Consider the following 20,062-nt stretch of genomic DNA (forward strand, 5'->3'; position numbering starts at 1 on the left):
TTGTATATATGGGGAACCTGGTGAAATTTCCTCTTCATCACAACAGTTAAAGCTGCAGGTGCCCTGCCCTCTTTTAAATCTGGTCACTCTGGTATAGCTCCTGCACTTTAACTGTGGTGATGAAGAGGGAATTTCTCCAGGTTCTCCATATACACAAATGACTCCTGCTGAAATTCCCTTTTCTATGCAACTGTTAAAGATACAGGAGCCCCCTTTTCATATGGTGACCCGAAGAGATGGCAACCCTGCAGCAAGCAGAACTTAAGGGTTAGCGACTATCCCCCCCCCCGCCCCCGTTGTTCTTTGAAACGCTAATTTTAAATTCGAAAGACAGCAAAAAGGTTAGTTAAAACGGAGCTTCCATTAAAACTTTATGCGGAAGGTGGGGACGAAGACAGAAAGCTTAAAGGGAGACTGCTGCCTGTCCTAGCTGACGGGCGGAGAAAACGGACGTGTCTCTTTAAGAGAAAAGGAAAGCAGGAAGTCGCTGCGCGGCAGCCGGAGAAGCCTTAAACTTTGATGGATCGATCGCACGAAGCCGACGGCTGTCCTGCTCGCCAAGCCCCCACCACCTGCCTGCAGGTCGGGCACCTGGTATCCTAGGTGGGTGATTTTAACCGCGAGCGTTACGCTTGAGCGAAGGGCCAGAGCTCAGGCGAGCGCCCTGACTCTCATCCCGTCGCCCTGAGTTTCTGGCTTCGTTGTCTTGCGCTGGGGATGCCCCTGGCAATCAATCGTACGAGGAGTTGTAGTTTTTTGTACACTTCCGGGCTATAGGGAGCAACTCGTATCCCGTTGGGGTGTTTCTGTTCCTGCTTGCAAGCCGCTTTTGAAGCGCGTGATTAACCCTCCCGTGTGTATGTGCAAGGAATAGAGAGTTGCAAAGGTGTATGTCCCTTAGTATTAGCAGCCCGTTCCTCCGGAAGCATGTGTTAAATTTCTTTAACGGGACTCGGGACGAACTTGGGGTATTTTTTCTAGGGGATGCAGGAATGTCTATTTTAAATTTCACACTCCTTTGTGAGGTCGTGAACAACTTCCATCATGAATATTCATGTTGGAGCATTTTCCTGCTTGTGACTAGCTTTCCCCAACCTGGTGCCCTTCAGACGTTTTGGACTGCAACTCCCAGCATTTCTGACCCTTGACCATGCTGGCTGGGTTTTGTGGGAGTTAAAGGCCACAACATCTGGTGGGGAACATCTGGTGGAGCAGGCTAACCCCTTGTCATCTTTTTAAGATTGAGATGCCTTCTTCTCTGCAAGGAGAGGTGTCAGGAAGCTTCAATATAATTAATATAATTTGCAAACGCACCTTACCATGATCACATCCATTTGAGGTGTGTGTTGCTGTAAATCCTGCTGGGTGCTCAGATGGTGCTGATCGATACTCTTAACATCTCAAGTGAAAATGTAGTGCTGGCCCAAGCCTGAGGAAAAGAATAAGATGGTCCCCTTCACAATTCTACATACAGAAGCTGCCAGGGCCGGGGCCAGACTATTTTGCGCCCTAAGCAAGGCGAGTTACTTGCACCCCCTCCAAAAATTGCCAACTTGGATTCAGCTGTTCAAGAAGAGTTTCTGAACTATTATATTTTTCTTTTATTATGTTTTTTTCTTAAAACAGCTAATTTGTATAAAACTGTGACCCTTAAAGTGTGACCCCTCTGAGATCTGCACCCTAGGCGGCTGCCTAGTTGGCCTAATGGTAGCGCCGGCCCTGGAAGCTGATCAACCTGGCAGCTGCAGCTGAATCTTACTTCATCACTGATGATGGAAGAGCATCCTCCTCTCCACCTGAGGGCAGCATGCCAGATTGGGAATACAGGGTGGCCTGTGTAGCACACATAACTCTGTCCTCCATCACCTTGCTGCCTCTCCATCTACTGCTTGAGGCAGATGCTTCACTTTGTCTAATGGTCCAGGTGAAATGGCCCTTTTGAGGCGATGGTTCTTGGGATTCACTGTTTTCTGCGCATATTAGCATAAAATATCCATTGTGCCAAAATTGTTGGTTGATTTGGATTTCCATTCCCCATCTCCCAAAGTACTTACATACTAAAAACTGTTTTTATTTTGGAAATAGGAAAACATTCTGAGAACCTCATCCCTGACCCCTTTCTCCAATCTCTATGTTTGGGGAAGAAATCCACAGAGGAATCCTTTTACAGTTGATCTGTAAAAGTGTCACAAGACTGGGGGTATATGGACAAGAGAGGGTTAATGGGCCAGACCTACTGCTAAAGTTGGTGAAACCAGCTGGTCTGGTATGGCTGGGCACATTCTTTGTTACGTGAACTACAAGCTATATGTTGCCATGAGAACTAAATAGTTAGGCAATTGCTTCCTGATACAAGATCTTTTGGAGAATGTTCTGAAGGCAGACTTCCCCCATCTTGCTAAAGTAGATGTAGGCCCTTTTGAAAGGAAATAAATGAAGGCTGTAATTTTGAGTCGATGACCTGAGTTGGGGCAATCATGATATGGTTAACAAGGGCTTGTATGCTGCCGGATTTCACTAATTGCCCTTGCTGGCATGGCCTGCCATGTCATCCAAACCCAGGTGGCATGGCATGTTTGGGAGGGGTGTTGCGGAGTTTTTGAGGGTTTTTGCCCCCCTCCCCTAAAGAGGTAATGCCACCAGGATTCAGATGACATAGCAAGAGCTGTGCCAGCGAGAGTAAATAAGGAAACCTGGCCATCACGCTCACTGGAGGGAATAAGCCACTATGGCTCGTTTCCCTCACTGTGATCATGCAAACCTGGCCCAGAGTCTGAGGGTGCTTCCATACAGAGGGCTCCTAGCACTATGAGTCAATATGCACTAATGTTACAAAGCACCAATTAGCCTCCAATAACCTCCTTCCAAAACAAAATAAACCCGGTTAGTGGTGCTCTCCTAAAACATCTCACCACTTCCATAAGTGCAGCATCTGTGGTAATATACTGCCTTCATGGAGAGATGAGAATGTTTACAAGAGCAAATGTTTGTTTGTATGTGTGACCCAGTTCTCACATAATAAGAACCCATGGTTAACAAATGGTAGGTTGTTGAAAAGTTGAGAGGGAGCGAGTGTGTGCGCTGGTTTTTGACCACCTATTTCCATAAAGATTGTTCTTTGTGACGTCTGAACCCGGACCTCTGGGTTCCAACTCTGGGTCGTCTGTCTATTCCCAACAACCCAGAGTTCCAGGTTCAGATGTTATAATACACAAACCTGCAACAGATCATCCCTGGTTTGTTTATCTCAGTAGGAATGTATGGGTGGGAGTCAGTATGGAAGCTTGCTCCCACTCGCCTTCTCAACAACCCATGATTAACAAACAACATTCCTAATGGTTGTTACAAAATGCAAACTGGGTCATAATATGACTTTCAGCTCATTCACATGTTGTGGAGGTGGCTTATTAAGATGGTGATTTCTTTACATCTGTGGAATAATTAATGTTTAATGTTTTAATCTTTTGTAAACCACCCAGAGAGCTTCGGCTATGGGGCGGTATAGAAATGTAAAACTACCACTACTACTACTAATAATAATAAATATAAGCAAAAAATATTCAGTGAGGTCACCTAATGGGTCCAAATGGTGATTTGTTCTCATTTGCCTCAACAACCAAACATAATATGCCAATTCCCATGGCTAGAGACCCAGACGTGTGTGTGTGTTTGCATGCATGGGTCTCCAGTCTTTCCCAATCTCAGCCATACCTGGAGATGCCAGGGATTGAATATGGGACTTTCTGCATAGGAAACTGACAACTTTCAGTTCAACACTTAATAGCAATATGATTTCATTGTCTAGTGGGGGATATAGTCCCCCCTTTTTCTGAACTTCTCAATTGCACAAGTAGGTTTCTCCTCTCCCCCAGTATTATTCTCTCTCCACCCCTGGTCCTTGGAAAATGTGTGCAAATTAGTCTATCTGCAATCTTACCCTGTCAATTTCCTTATATGTCCTACTCATTCCAGCACTCCCTTTGACAGCTGCAACATACAAGGAAATTGACAAGGCAAAACTACACATATTGGACAGGTGGATGTGTGCTCTTGTGCACAACAACAACAACAACAACAACAATAATAATAATAATAATAATAATAATAATAATAATAGACTCCATTTGTCTACTCTTGAGCACCATAAAAACAGGTGGTAAACAGAAAGGGGCAGCGATCAGAGTTGGGAGGAGATCAGGACAAGGAGACAAGATGGGTTCTGCCACAAAGGTGCCTGGGCTAGATGCCAGAGCCAGCTGGATGACTGAAGGGGAAGGAAGGGGAGAATAAGCCACAGCAAGCCCGATTGTGTGTTGGCCATACTGTGGGTTGTTCTGCAAATAAACAACCCACCATAGCATTTTGATAGGATGGCATAGCATGTAGTTTGAACCTCACCAATGACTTTTCAGTGCTATTTGCAGATATCTTAAGGCATGGGTGTTAACTGAAGCTGCTTGCAACTTAAAGATAAAAAGCAGAAAGAGGTCCTGAGATATTACAGATTTTAAAGAGGAAATGGTGAGATAAAATCTTAATTATGGCCATCAGATGCTGCAACCCAGGGAATTTTACTCTTCTTTATGCAGGAAGCATAGTGCTTCCTCTTTAACCTGCTGTTTTGCAATCCTTCTGCTTTCTGTACTTGCGAAAGGGTGATGCCTCTGGTGTTTCCACCTCTCTGGAAGCATTTTGTACTGTCCTTGAATTAGGAGCCTTCACAATTATGCTTTTGCTGCGATCTCACATTTTATTTAAATTTATTCTATTATTTTTAAAAAGTATAAACCTTCCTTCATCCAAAAGGGATTTTAGAGTAGTGTTCTCAAAATTATAGATAGACAAATACAATACAAAACATGGGGGGGGGGGTCTCAGTGGCAGAGCATAGATGGTAGAACCCAGTGGCAGAGCTCAGACTTGGATTTGTACACCGCTTTAAAATATAGTATTTAATTTGATAATACCTGACCAGAAGGATCCTTTAACAAACAAATGTGGGAATTTCGATGAAGAGTAAAACTTGTCCAACATTATCCAGCAGATCTTATCCAACATTCCAAACGTAGATCCTTGCATATGTAGAAACTCATGTAGAGAAATTGCTGTGGAAACGCCTCCTCCCTCTCCTGGTCAGGGGAAATGCTTTTAGTCTGTTCCAACAAATACATGTTCTGTCTGTTTGTTTATTTATTAAAACATTTGTATCCCACCCTATATCACAAAGATCTCAGGGTGGTGTACAGATAAAATAATACAAATGATATAAAACAATAAATATACACAGCTAAAAACAAATTAAACAATTAATACAGCTATCCACTTGCATCTTCAAAAGCCAAAGTGCTTACTGGTAAATACATTTGGAACTGCTAGATCCCTATTCAAGTTTCATTTTCCTGCTGAGTCCTCTTAATCTTTCTCCATGTACAATTACTTACCAGTTTGTGTCAGTTAAGAATATGTTAAGGATGTTTCCTTTCTCCTAAACCTTCACTTTGTTTTCTTGGTTTTTTTATGATGTTGGCATTTTCTGGTGGTTATTTTATTGCATTCTGTGGATTTGGTGCTATTTTCCTATTGTTGTAAGCCACTTTGAGTTTATTTTGGGGTGGGGATATTTTTATTTATTTGTTATATTTATACACTTTCCTCCAAGGAACTCAAGATGGCGTACATGATCCTCCTCTCATTTTTATCTTCACAACAACCCTGTGAGGTAGGCTAGGCTGAGAATCAGTGACTGGCCCAATGTCTCCCAGTGAGCTTCCATGGCCAAGTGGGGACCAGAATCCAGGGACAGCTAAAATAAATAAAAATAAACGGAAAAAAATAGCAATGGTCTTTTTCAAAATCTCAAGTGGGAGTATTTGGGTGGGGGGGGGGAATGGGGGGCTGATAGAACTATTTTATTCCATGCACCTTGTTGCTACCGTTCTAAATCCATCTTTATTTGTTCCACAGGTCTTAATGTTTTTCAGTTGTAAGGAGGTGAACTGCCATAGCTTGGATGTGCATTAATCATAAGTGAAAGGAGAATTATCTCAGTTGATGAAAGATCTGACCAAGGTTGGCTCATTCCTGCTAAGTGGCATTTGCTGCCTGCTTCCATTTATCTTTTAGCTGATAAACAGTCTAGCTTTCTCCTGGCCATGGAAAGCACACTGAACTATCTCTGGAAAATGGATGATGTGCTAGGCCAAGGTGCCACTGCCAGTGTGTACAAAGCCCGCAACAAGGTGAGGAGGCGTGTGTTAACTGGGGTGGCCCTGTGAATGGGTCAGTCAACTTAGTTTTTTAGTTATTTTACTGTCAGAAGTGAATTACAAGAGAATAAAATGGGGCATACAGGCAAAAACTTCTCTTTTTTGCAGCTGAAGTGTAAATATTGTCATAAAGGCATAAATACCTTTTCTGAAATATTGAATTTTGATAATAGCAAGTGGAATTTTACGTAAGCTGTCCTAAAATGAAGAATCCTGAAATGGTTATATGGTTACTAATTAAGGAGAGACAGACTTCAGAGTCAAAAGCCAAGTCTAAATCAGACTTTTCAGTCAGGTTTGGAACTGGGCACTTGGATACCCGAGGACAGAAAGCCATGCTTGCTTTTATATTATGTGCGAGTGCCTCTTTGTCTTGCAAGTGTGGCCCTTTCTACTACACCAGTGATGTTTCTGAAGAAGGGATGGTGGTTGTTACTTTATACGGTTGTTGGTTGATGATTTTATTCTTGGGGCTATTTCAGACATACCAGGCCTTCATGAGAAATGGGCAGAGCAATCCTATAGCTCCCAGAAGGCTCCTGAGGAACCATAAAATGGTGGAGGTCTCCTCTTCTGTGACCATAGTCAGTGCTATGACAGCGGAGGAGGAGATTGGATAGTGTTTCTTCCTCTCACCCACCCACCCCCAGCTGCTGTGGGAAGCTCAACAGGGGCATCTCTTCTGAGGTTGCAACTGTAACCTCAGAAAAAACATCAGGGAAGGAGAAAGGGGAGGGAAGAAAAGGCCTGGATCTGCTCAAATCAAGAGCCTCTCCATCATTGCCTCTGCCCACTCCCTGATAAGCAAACTACATGGGCTGAAAGGTCCCTCTAGCTCAACTGAATTATTTTTTTAAAGAGAGGATGAGGGAGAGGCTTTAAAAGGCCCTTTCTACACCATACAGGTGTAGAGGGAGGGAAGGGGAGGGATCTTGGACTTACCTCCTTCCAGGATCATCCCCCATATCCAAATGGCCAGCGTGACGACCGGGATATGAGGAGGGAAATTGCGCAAGTGGAGGCTGCCATTTTTTTAAAAAGTTACAGGAGCTCGAGCACACTCGTGCTCCGGCGAAAAGTATGTGGAACCCCCCAAAACCCACTCCTGCTCCCCCATGCCCCCCGCTCCCTCCGAGCCCGACTCCTTCCCTCTACTGAACCATGCTATTCACGGGGAGGAGGGAAGAAACTTAGATGGATGGCCACACCTCCTGCAGTCTCGGCATGATCCCAAGACCGCGGAAGGAATCGGATTTTCCCAGGGATTATTTATCCCTGAGAAAATGTGTGCTCATCCCCACTGCCCCTGGGAATCCCTGTGCATCATTTAGAAGCACAGGGAGTCGGCTGTGACCAGCCCGCATTTGCATAGAAACAGCCAAAGCCTTCATCCGCCTCCTGCTCTGCTCAGCCCTTGCCAGCAAGACTTTGGATAGACAGAAGGCTCCAGGATCAATCACCAGTTCATTAAAATTGCACTCTGAGGCAGTGAAGTTCTTGCCTGAAGACTAGGTTGTCTTGGCAGAGAACTGGGACAGGGTCCCGGTACCTACATCCATCTACCTATGAGCGTGGATTTTGGAGCAGTCCTAGGGATGCAGCTCTACGTGGCAAACCATTTGTGTGAAGTAGCTGTCCAGGTGGCTCCAGCAATCTCTACTGTACCTCCACAGCTTTGCATTTGGGGGAATTTGAAATGGCTGCACCTGTCTGGGGAGGCAGAGCATGCCAAAGGTTTGTATATTCAAAGTTCAATATACAGCTGTTAAATGGCTTGGGACTAGGTCACCTGAACAATCACCTTCTCCTGTATAAACCTTCCTGCATCTTGAGATCTTCTGGAGTGGTCCTTCTCTTAGTCCCATCAATACCCAAGGCATGGTTGGCTGGGTCTTCTCAAAGCATGGAACTCACTTTCCACGAAAGCCTGCCTAGTTTCCTTTCTGTTGTCTATTGTTAGGCAATAGTTGTTGTTTTTTTTAAAAAAAAACCTTAATTAGACAGGCCTTTTGAGCTAACCTCTACATATTATATTAAGTTTAGAGCTTGTCTTAAAATATTTTAATATGGCTGCTGCTTGTATTTTATTGCTGGTTGGTTTTATCTTTTTTTTTTTTTAATATCGTATTGTTTTAGATTTTATTGATTTTTTTTCTGTGTGGGTTTTTTTTGGGGGGATGACTTTGATTCAAGGCAGGATATAATTTATTTTAAGTGAATTCTCCACAGTATGTTTGGAGACGAGTATTTCTCCTTCACCTTTGCATGCTGCAGTGCCATGGAAAATATGAAAACGTTCCTGGTTCGCTGCTCATTTCGCTTTCCTCCCTTCCCCCACCAGAAATCAGGAGAGCTGGTTGCTGTCAAAGTCTTCAACAATGCCAGTTACCTGAGACCTCAGGAAGTGCAGATAAGAGAGTTTGAGGTGCTGAGGAAGTTAAACCACCAGAACATTGTCAAACTCTTTGCGGTGGAAGAGATTGTAAGTCTAGTTTTCTCTTTAAACTGAGGTGTGAGAATTGCATTGAGGTGAGAACCCTCCCCCACCTACAACCCGGCTTATTCCCACAATCTCTTTATCCAAAACTGTTACACAGTCTGCAGGGCTGGGCAGAGGGGGGGGGGGCAGTTGGCATGGGCCTATGATTTTGAGGGGGCCTTCTCCGAGTCCGCCTGGGCAAATTTGCTTGATTTTTCTGATGATGATGATGATGAATTTGCCTAAAGAAAAGCATGTAAAGCATTTCTGAATGTGAAGAACTGCCCAGAGAGCTTCAGCTATTGGGCAGTATAAAAATGTAATAAATAAATAAATAAAATAAATAAAGAAGTGATGTCTTATATATATCTTGAATAAAAGTGCTTGCCATTACCTTTTTTATAAATCGTTCTAGTTCATATGTATTTAGAACTGATTAAAAATATTTAATGAGCAGTTTGAAATGGGGCCTACATTTCCCATCTGGCCTGGGCCTATTGCCAGCTTTGCCCGGCCCTGACAGTATGTATGTGTCATTCCTACCCTGTATAGCACATGGTTATTTTAACCCTGCTTAAACAGCACTGCGTTTTATCTGCTAACTTGTTTATACAAACCTTTTGGCAATGGCACTCCACTATGCCACACAGCCCTGCCCTTTTTAGCCCTGCGTTTAGACACTTCCTGTCCCACTGGCCCACTATGTGGGAGGGTCTCAGTTGCTCAGTGGATAGAGCACATCCTTTGTATGCAGAAGGTCCAAGATTCAATCTTCTGTATCAGGAATGAGTAACAAAGACACCATTTTGTTTGCTAACATGTGTCACTTACCCAGTCCACATAACAAGGAGGGGACTGGAAAATCTTACTCTCTGTGTGCAGCGATTAGCAAGCCGAGGCAGTGAAGCAGCCATGTGTCTGCTTTGTCATGGATCTGTTTTCAGTGTGCATTTACCCTTTTATCAGGATGTGGGCAAGTTGTGTGAACTGGTACTTAGTTTCTGCTGTTTTTGAGAACACTGTTATGGTCAAGAGGACCTGTTTTTTATAAAATCTCTGATGAAAATACATTTTGAGATATCAACCCAACAGGATCATGGGGCTCACACCCACATACATCCTCAGAGAGTTTATTTATTTATTGAAAACATTTGTATCCCATCCTATATCACTAGGATCTCACTAGGTTACTTCCTGTTATTGGGTCAAGTGCCTGTCTTCAGCCCTGTGCATGCATGGCTTTCTCTTTGCTTCCCTCTACCCTATAATTTGGAAAGAAGTTCAAGAAATGGACAATGAACCATGCCAGATAGAAGCCATCAGACTGTTTCTGAACATTGCTTACAGATCACCATTTCTCTTCTTTTGCTCTGCTTCCTTTTGTTAGTTTTTTTCTGGATAAAAGAGTTCAATAACAAGGAACTATGTGTTATATATTGCTGAAAATCTCACCCTCCCAGCTGCTTTTACTATTTGTGTGTGTGTGTGACGGGGGGAGTGCCTATAATTTTACCCTGGTGAGAGTAAAACCAGCTTTTGGGGGAAGTTCACTGCAGAAAAACAAAATAAAGGGAAAGTGTGAAGCAGCTCCCACCACTGCCATTTGATCATCCACTTTAAAAACTAGCCTCAGCAATAAAAGATATAGACAACACCTGGCCAGTTAAAAACCACTTTAGTGCCAGACCACCTTACATTCCAAAGGCCTGAGTGGATTTTGGGGGAAAACCCACCCATATAAAACATGCATTTCCACCCTTCGATTAGGTTTGTGGGGAATGTGGCAGAATGAGATGTTCGGGACCACAGCACTTTCTGTAACTGAGTTCACACTATCAGGCAAGCGATTCAACGCCTATGGATGGGTTTTAATTTTCACCCTCCAATCTGAAAGCAGGAAAGTGGCAAACAGAAGGTACTGGTGATGGAGTTCTGCTCAGGTGGAAGCCTGCTGAGCCTGTTGGAAGAACCAGAAAACGCTTTTGGCTTGTCAGAATCTGAGTTCCTCATTGTGTTGCGCTGTGTAGGTAAGTGTCAGAACTCCACTTGGTGGTGAGACGGAGAGCCTGCAGGTCATTGCTCCCGTGCAAAGGCACAGCCTGTGGCTCCTTTGGGGACCAAGACAAATGTTGAATGCCATAAATGGCTTCACCGAGACTTTTACAAAGTGCTTCCCATGGAGATTGCTCCACTTGCAGGGGTGTCCTGCTGACTTACCCCCTGATTGGGATCCTCTGCATGGTAAGCGGCTTACAAACAATTGTGCCTCTGGTGAGGAGCCGCTGACACATGGGAGGGGTTTCGAGGGCTGTTGCGAGGAATTGAAAAGGGCTGCTTACAAAACTGAATACCACCATTTGATTCACCATGGAAGTATCAGGCTAAGCATTGTGAATTCAACATGAATGTGTCAGCCCCTGTATTTCTGTGAAAGAGTTTGTCACTGAGTCCAAGTTACTTTCATTTTACTTTTATCAAGTGAAAAAGCCACAGAGGGGCTCCAGCTGCCTCATTATTGACTTTAAAAAGTGATGGATCATCACACACTCTTTCCCTTCTACTCCCTTTGTAGTGGCTGGCATGAACCACCTTCGTGAGAATGGAGTCGTCCACAGAGATATCAAACCAGGGAACATCATGCGGCTGGCAGGAGAAGACGGAGAGAGTATTTACAAACTCACCGATTTTGGGGCTGCCCGAGAATTGGATGATGATGAAAAATTTCAATCAGTTTATGGGACAGAAGAATATCTTGTGAGTAAAGTGCAATGCCAGGCCTTTTAATTAGCAAAGATAACTTCCAGAAGGAGTTAAGCCAATTAATGGAGGTCTTTTTTTATTTGATTAATCAATTAATATGCCTGATCGATTGAATGTTGCCGGACTAATTCTAGCAGCGTTTGTTCCATCATTTTTGTGGTTAAAAAAATAAAATAAAAGGACTGTTAACTCAAGCTGGGCATGGTTAAAAAGCGAAATTAAATGTTGCTTTTTTCTTTATTTTTTTATTTTATCACTTTCAGCACCCGGACATGTATAAGCGAGCAGTGCTGAAGAAACCCCAGCAGAAGGCGTATGGGGTGACTGTAGATCTGTGGAGTATTGGGGTAACTTTTTACCATGCAGCCACAGGTAGCCTCCCATTTATCCCTTTCGGGGGACCTCGCAGGAACAAGGAAATCATGTATGTATGTTGTATGTTTTCTTGACATTTATCTCTGCTTCACCCACTAGTCTTCTTCATCCAGAAAGTAAAGGGACTCTGACTTTACTCTGTTCACGGGTGAGTGTTCTATTGTTCTTGTTTTCCAAATTCCTAAAGACAGGATGCTATTTTGTACAGGTACAAAATAACAACAGAAAAACCTACTGGAGCTATAGCAGGCACCCAAGAGCAAGAGAATGGGCCCATTGCGTGGACCTATGAGCTACCCATCGCATGCCGGCTTTCTCTATGAGTAGAAAGGGACTGGATGAGCTAATGATCAAAATCTTGAAAAGTCCCATTCTTTGTTCTGCAACACAATCTCTTTGTCGCCTTTGAACCATTTAGATTGTAATCCCAACCCCACTCAAGCAGGGACATTGAATACAGTGAGACTTACTTCTGAATGAACATGCAGAGTAAACACTGCAGCACTTTCTGTTCTCAAGGATGGCTCACTTACGCAAGGCTTGCTTTATTTCTTCATGGAATTGCATATGTCAGCACACACACTCACACATATGTTATTTGAAACACACCCATTAGGTATCGGCAGTGTTGAAACAGAAGTTTTGCTTTCTGCTTCTGAAGTGTTTGCCCTTGACCAATATGGCCACTCTGCTGTTGCAGACTAATGATGCCCTCCCTTTGTGCCAGTGGATTGACAGACAACCATTGAGAAAAAGAGGGGTAGATTGTCTCCTCAAGGTTAGCTACTCTGGGCACCTCAGAAACTGCTTTGGCAGACAAAAACAAAACCCTCCTCTCAAGCTCCATCCCATATGAGTTTAACCTAAATGTGCCATAGTTAAACTCAAATGTCAGGCATCAGTGTGCCAAGCTAACACAAAATTCCAGAGGTGAATTCCTGGGATGGAAAGTGAGAGAGACAAGACACCGCATGTTATTGTTTCCCCCTGCCAAGCTCCAGCTGTGAGGTTCCAGGTTCTTTCAGGGTTACCAAGGAGACAAAGTATTCAGATTCAGGGTTTACTCACAAGGAGACAGTCTTTACTACATTACAGGCATATTCTACATAAAGGTAGACTAGGCTGCAAAAGCTTCCTGCACAGAAGACGAAAACTTCTGTGCAGGAAGCTTTTTCTGCACAGCGAAATCTAGACCACCCCAACCCTGGGCATAAGAGCAGTTACTATTACTGAACTTGGCATTGCTGCCAACTTCAGGGAGTGATCAATCATACATGATCAATTGCTGCCAACTTCAGGGAGTGATCAATCATACATGTGGGTTAATAACAAAACAACTCTTCTCATAATTAGAGACTATAGCATTCGTCTACATTGTTGAAATAAACAACGCACAACTTGGCATTTCCTTGGCATGGAGAAGACCCACTAATTGTGTTTCTAAAGGTATTATGGTTCAGTCTGAGACTGAACCACTCTGGAATGTCAGCTTGTTAGAGTTTCCAGATAAGTCACCTGGTGTTCCCATGAGATCACTGTAACTGTGCTTTGATTCATCTTTCCCATAATGTTGCTGACTAGAACAGAAACAAAAATAACAGTTTTGCTAGCTTAGAAGCAGAAGCAACCATTCACCCAGAAGCCTTTGCAAGCAGCCATGATTTGCAAGCCACCAGGTCATACAGTTATACACATTGCAAAGATTGCAAGTGAGCAAAGAAGTTAAACATCACAAGGCGAGTGTAACAGTTTTCCAGATGCTGAGGGGCTAGGAATAACATCTGTGTGTTCTTCTCTGCTCCCTGCAGTGGACTGAAGAGACAGCTTGTCCCCATCCTTGCTAACATCCTTGAGGCTGATCAAGAGGAGTGCTGGGGCTTCGATCAGTTTTTTGCTGAAACCAATGACATCTTGCATAGGACGATAATCCACATCTTCTCTCTGTCACAAGCTATCATGCATCGGATCTACATCCATTCCTATAACACGTAAGGGTCGTTGCCTGGGACAGAGAGGGCTGTAAAATCCAGCCGTCCTCATCTAATGCTCGGGCCAGAGTTTTACTACAGGTTGGCAAGGTAGCTTTAAAATCATTGAAAAAGCATTAAAGTGCATAAGAAGACTAGCACTCAGTGTTGAGAATTAGTGCGTCTCTTTCAGCCTGAACGCTGAATTCCGTTTCTGAGAATTTTTTGAGGGCCACATCCCAGTGGTGGGTGGGGCCAAAAGCAAAAGGGGCGGGGCCAAAAATACCAGGAGAGGCATTTCAACATTGTAGAAGGGGGGGAGGAGAACTGCACAAAATCTGGGAATCCACCAAAGAATTGTGGGGGGGGGGGGGAAGGGGGCATGGCAAACTGGGGACCCCTGGAGGAAGGGATTGGGAGCCCAGGCAGGCCACATGTGACCAAGAGTTTTAGGGTCCAGAATCCCTGAACTGTTGCATGACAGCACTCTGCATTATAGAGGTGGGAGGAAAATATTCCGCACCCAGCGCTATCACTTTGCAGGAAAAAAACTTGTAGCTTGATTGTGAAGTTCTCAGGTGAGCATCTTAAATGTATCGTATATCATGCTCTATAGACTGCCAGGCTCTCAAGGTACAAAATGACATTTTGAAAAGTTCCAGAAATGTACAATTGAACAAAATCAGTAATTAAAACCCATAACTAAAAACCCACCTTAAAAACAGCAGCAGATAGAATACCACCAAACTCAGATAGAAACAGAACTCAATCAGCTGCAAACCCTGAATACCTGCTGAAATCAGAACATTTTGATTAGTTTCGGGTAGATGTGAACAAAGCTGGCCTGGAGAGCTTCCCTAGGCATGGAACTCTAGAGAGGGGTTCCCTGCCTGACCTTTAATAAAGATGATGATAATGATGATAACAATAATAAATTTATTTCTTGCCCGCCTCTCCATTTTGATCAAGGCGGGAAACAACAATAAATGATAAAATACATAATACTCATAATATACATCCTAAAAACATTTTAAAAACATCTTAAAATTCCACTGGATAGGACTGCAGGAAGAGATCAGTCTTTATAGCTTCTTTGAATGCTAGTAGACTGTTAAGTTGACGAGTCTCCTCCGGCAGGCCATTCCACAGTCTGGGAGCAGCAGAAGAGAAGGTCCTCTGGGTAACAGTTATTAATCTAGTTTTTGCTAGCTCAAGTAGATTTTTCCCAGAGGACCTGAATGTGCAGGGTGGATTGTACGGGAGAAGGCGATCCCACAGGTAGCCTGGACCCAATCCATGTAGGGCTTATACCAGATACTTGTATAAGAAAACACTGATCCATTATCCCTTTGTCTTCTGCAGAGCCACCATATTTTTAGAAGAAGTTTTCAGGCAAACAAACATTGCCCCCCATCACCAGGAATATTTCTTTGAGGGTCATTCATATGAGCTGGAGCCCAACCTGCAAGCTCATAATTTCCCAAAAACCACAGAAAACTGCCCTCTGATCATGATGAGCACTGAACCAGAGGACCTAATGGGCTTGAGATACAGAGATCGTGAGTACAGTCCATCTATTGCATGCATCATCTACCCATCTTTCTGGCCACTTCTGCCTCTGTGTAATGGTTTCTTACAATTATGCGTTCATACCAGCCTTGCTCCAGAAAACGTCTGGCACGGAGTCCTCTTATGGCACAGAGGTAGGACCAGGAACCTTCCTACTCCACCACAGACTGAATGGAGTCAGTCATCATCCATGTGGATTTTATCTTTCAACACAAATTTCAGGAGTGGAAAGTAGATTTGCCCCCAACTCTTGGCCAAGATGGCCCTGTTATGCTTCCTTGACTGTTGGAATGAATGACCAGCAAGGCCTGGATTTTTATAGCCTTTTCTCTAGAACAGGTGTGGTCAGATTCATACCCATGGGATCTATTCTGTTGTTTTTACTAGAAAACAGGTCTAGCAAAAGAAGCAAAATAGCAGTTGGGCAGGTGTGGGGGAAACTGAAAGAACCAGATGCAAAATGATGCCTTGGAGGATGGAGCCAATTAATGTAGGAAATTACAGTAGGTACCCTGTAGATATACAGCTTTAAATCTACTGATGTCATAGTCCAGCAGTTACCTGACTTGGGAGCTGAGACAGGGGAGGCACTGGGCCCAGGCACCACTTTGGAACCAGAGACCCCCAAGACACTAGAGACTTTGATGATGCTTGAGGCTGAACCAACCACTGTGGCCCCTGAGCCTAGCTATTGCACTGGGCCGGCATCCCCCTCTCCAAAGGCTTTACAGTCCATGGAGTTGGTGCCTCAGTGCCAGCAACATGCCCAGCATGAAGTCTTGGAAAGATGGAGGAATGGTAGGGTCCACGCCAAGGCCTGTCACTTTAAGACCTTCCACTTTGTATGAAAGGGTGGTGAATCCAACTAAAGTCTTCCTTAAGTAGACCCGTTGAAATGAATGGGTCTACTGAAGTTAATAATGACTAACTTAAGTCCATTCATTTCAATGGATCTACTTTAGGTACAACTTCAGTTGGATTCTGCACTAGGAGATCTCCTAAGTGCTACAACATCTGGCCCAGCCTGTGTCCTGTAGGCTTCTGCTTCAGACCAGAACAGAACTGGACTTACTACAGATCAGAGATTCTAATAGCCTAATTGGGGTGGGGTGGGGAGGCCTTGCTGCTGCCGTGGATAATTGGGAGCAAGAACCCCTTGCCGACCTACTGCAAATCATCTAGCAGCCTACATGTAGAACCAGATCTACCTTCTGGCCACCCCTTCTTTAAAACCTCTGGCTTTGGTCCACTTTGTGTAATTGCCAGAAGCACAATGGGAATCTGGTGTTGCAGTTGCATGTATAATTATACGGATATCTCTATATGGCATTTTACCTTGTAGCAGGCGGCATGAGATAGACGCAACAGGGAAGGTGTCATTACATAGATGGCAATATTTGTGAATTGCATTTTGTGGGCACTAGAGGTCACTGTAGCTCCACAGCTGCAGAGGGGCAGCATTTTTTTCCCAAGAGAGCAAACAGTAGCTTTCTACAACATGGTGCTCTCCAATTGTGTCGGACTACAGCTCCCATTATCCACAGCCAGCATGTGTGGTTTGGGGAAGGCTGCACTATGGCTTCTTTGATCGTGGTGGTCCAGGATTTGGAATGATGGGGAAAGGCATCACCCTGCATTTACATTTTAATTTCTTTTGCTTTTGCTTTTGCTTTTGCTTTTTCCAGCAGCGTTAGAGTTCCCAAAATTCCACCCAAAGATTGATGTCATAGCAGACTGCAGCACAGCAAAGGTATATCTTATTTCAGGCTGCATAAAACCGGGAGGCATTTTGCAAAGTATTATTCCATGTCTTTTTCATGGCTGGTGTCCAGGCACAGATTTTCAAAATCCAGGAGTGGCTGGAAAAGGGAGCTGATTGCTCAGCCCACCCCAGTTCTGCTGCTGCTTGGCTCACCCAGGGCTTGGTCTCATGCTGATCTGCTTGGGGGCTTAAGTCTGTTGCCAGCGAGGGAAAGATGAACCATGCCAGCATGAGCCCTGGGGGAGTCAGAGTATATGTGTATGTGACTAATATTATTGCTGGCAAACCAACAATCTGGCTGCTTTTGAATTAATATCTCAGCATGTAGGACAGTCATCTGCACATTTTGTTTTTGCTTCAGGATGTCCTGACTGCAACTCACCAAACACTGAGGATCTCTCGATCATTTCTGCAGTGTCGGGAGCTCATTCTCAGAGGCCTGTATTGGGTGAGGTAAGTAAAATATCTTCTGTTGGTGCTTTGTAAACAAGACAGCAGGATTTCATTACAACTGGTTAAGTTGCTTTTGAAATCAGGTCATTTTAATCTCTCCCCACACCCCAGTCTTCTCAAACAACTTCCGGCATGCACATTTAGGTGACTGTCCAGAGGTCATATTCCACATCGCCTTCTGTACACTGTGGTAGTGTTCACAACTAATTGCCTAATCTAGGCGATAGTTTCCTAGTCCAGGACCCATTTTCACTGACAGTCTCCTCTTTGCCTTCCCCGTTTCATCTCTCTAGGCTTTCTAGCTTGATGCCAACATTCAGATACCCACATGAAGTAGATCAATAGTGTGCTGGCCCCAGGGATGGGGGTACCTACTCTTGCCTCCACATATAGAGTTTTTCAATTGTATAGGAGCTAGGGCCGACACAAGTACATCCAGTTCCATGTGTGACCCAATTGCATAATCTAAACTGCAAAATCAAAGTTAAGTACAGATCCCAGAGATCAGTTCTACATGCCTTGGGCTCTACATGTATAGGTCCTTATGTCAACATTAACTCCAATATGTACATGGTGTGTGTGTGCGCGCGCGTGTGCGGCTGCAACAAGGAGGGTAGGATGGAATTGCGCAATCTAGAGTTTGAAGACTTGCACGGTGCTTTTACAGCGTAATGAACAGAAGTGCCGCCTGCCGTTCTTAATAAAGACCTCACCCAAAGCAATAGTGAGAGATTGATCCAAGGGTTGTAGCAGCCAGAGTGGAGGTGTTTAACTGGGCTGCTCATTCAGCTTACACTAATGGACTGGATGAGGGGCAATAAATTGAGACTCAATCCAGGCAAGATGGACGTACTCTTAGCACCTGGTTTATCTGCCCAGTTGAGTAGCATTCAGCCAGTTTTGGACAGAGTTGTACTCGCCCCTCAAGGAAGGATGATGAACCTTTTTCACCCTGAGGGCCACACTCCCTTGTGGGTAACCTTCCAGGGGCACTGTGCCACTGGTGGAAAAAGCCAATGCCACATCCACACACACACCCATTCATGCGCACGCATATGCATGCATGTTACTTGCATCCACATGAAGATACACACACACCACACACAATTACACTTGAAGAAACGCTCCCATTGGAGCCAATGGGAGGCTTTTTAAAGCCTAATTGCTGTGTGAGGTTGTGATTTTGTGGGAGGCCACATTTGGGAAAAGATAGCCCTCCATTTTCTGCATGCAGCAAATCACCCCTGGACTCTGATTCAGCTTGACATTTTTTCAAGCCTCTTGTGGGAGCCATTTTCCGAGCCAAATTCCTCCTGCACAGTTACCCCCTGCACTGAAAATAGGCTTGGGGAAAAAGCCTTCCGTTGGATTTTTTTTGACAGGCAGGGCAGGCTCCCTGAAGGATTGCCTCCTTCCATACATATCTGACTTGAATCTAGGATAATCTTTAGAGACCCTTCCCTGGGTGCCCCTGCCAAATTAGGTGAGGCAAGTGGCAACTAAAGACAGGGCATTTTCAGTGGTGGCACCCGGCTAGGAAATGCCTTCCCCAGATAGGCTCACTTGGTGCCTACACTGTGTTTTTTTCAATGTCTGGACAAGACCTCTTTGTTTTCCCAGATGTTTTAGTTAACAAAAATGTTTAGTGCTTTCCCCCCACTTCTTCAGATCTTAGGAACTATTGCACTATTGTTTATCCTGTTGCTTTTATTTTGCTTTACACTTCATATTTATGTTTTGTTTTTCCATTTCATGATTCCACTTCTAAATAGTAAATACCTAATTTAGGCAATAAGTGAATATATTCACTTACTCAAAACAAAAACAATATTTCCAGATAAAAAAGCTTTGGATAGGAGTTTTGAAAAACCAGAATGTTGTATAGAATAAATGTCACAAGATAAATCAATTTTCACTTCGCCCTCCACAGCCCCAAGTTTGCTTTTTTCAAAATAACTTGTTTCTAGTTTAGCCAATAGAATGTTGTGAATTTGCGTCACATTACAGAAATAAACTGGTAGAGAACACAGAAATGGGAGAAATGATTACGTTTGTGCAGAAATGTATATTGCCTTGAAACCTCTAGCTGGGTACAAAATAACTCTTCTAGGTTGGTGGAAGGGTGGGGGTGAACAGAGATGGAAGGATCACACTTTCCAACATGTCAGGAATTATTTTCTGAATATAGAATGTCGCAATGAGGCACGGAGACCATCGTGTGGTTAATGTGGGAAGCAGTAGTTGAGTTAAAGGAAACATCAGTAGGTTTATAAGCCAGAAGCAACTTCTGCTGCTGGCTCCGTTTTATGGAGAATCCAGTTAACTATTGATAAGCTCAAGGCACTCTAAGGCCAGGTCTACATGTCGTTGCGAAGGCGCTTCCGTGCTCCTTTTTAAAAGACGTACCTAAAAGAAGCGCCTCTTTCTTTAC

General features: G+C 44.0%; 1 protein-coding gene across 1 annotated transcript in view; it reads left to right on the forward strand.

Moving 5' to 3' along the window:
* The first annotated feature begins 520 nt into the window (after positions 1 to 520).
* The window catches only part of IKBKE (inhibitor of nuclear factor kappa B kinase subunit epsilon), a 40,956-nt gene continuing 21,414 nt past the window's right edge, over positions 521 to 20,062 (forward strand). The window contains exons 1-11 of the mRNA XM_063142772.1: positions 521 to 603; positions 5,965 to 6,239; positions 8,608 to 8,748; positions 10,643 to 10,772; positions 11,318 to 11,499; positions 11,769 to 11,929; positions 12,089 to 12,199; positions 13,689 to 13,868; positions 15,210 to 15,406; positions 17,102 to 17,166; positions 17,540 to 17,631. Of these exons, the coding sequence (XP_062998842.1) occupies positions 6,153 to 6,239; positions 8,608 to 8,748; positions 10,643 to 10,772; positions 11,318 to 11,499; positions 11,769 to 11,929; positions 12,089 to 12,199; positions 13,689 to 13,868; positions 15,210 to 15,406; positions 17,102 to 17,166; positions 17,540 to 17,631 (1,346 nt within the window). The 5' untranslated portion in view covers positions 521 to 603; positions 5,965 to 6,152. The remainder of the gene's footprint in view (positions 604 to 5,964; positions 6,240 to 8,607; positions 8,749 to 10,642; positions 10,773 to 11,317; positions 11,500 to 11,768; positions 11,930 to 12,088; positions 12,200 to 13,688; positions 13,869 to 15,209; positions 15,407 to 17,101; positions 17,167 to 17,539; positions 17,632 to 20,062) is intronic.

Source organism: Elgaria multicarinata, chromosome 1, assembly GCF_023053635.1.
Source record: "Elgaria multicarinata webbii isolate HBS135686 ecotype San Diego chromosome 1, rElgMul1.1.pri, whole genome shotgun sequence".
In the NCBI taxonomy this organism is placed as follows: domain Eukaryota; kingdom Metazoa; phylum Chordata; class Lepidosauria; order Squamata; family Anguidae; genus Elgaria; species Elgaria multicarinata.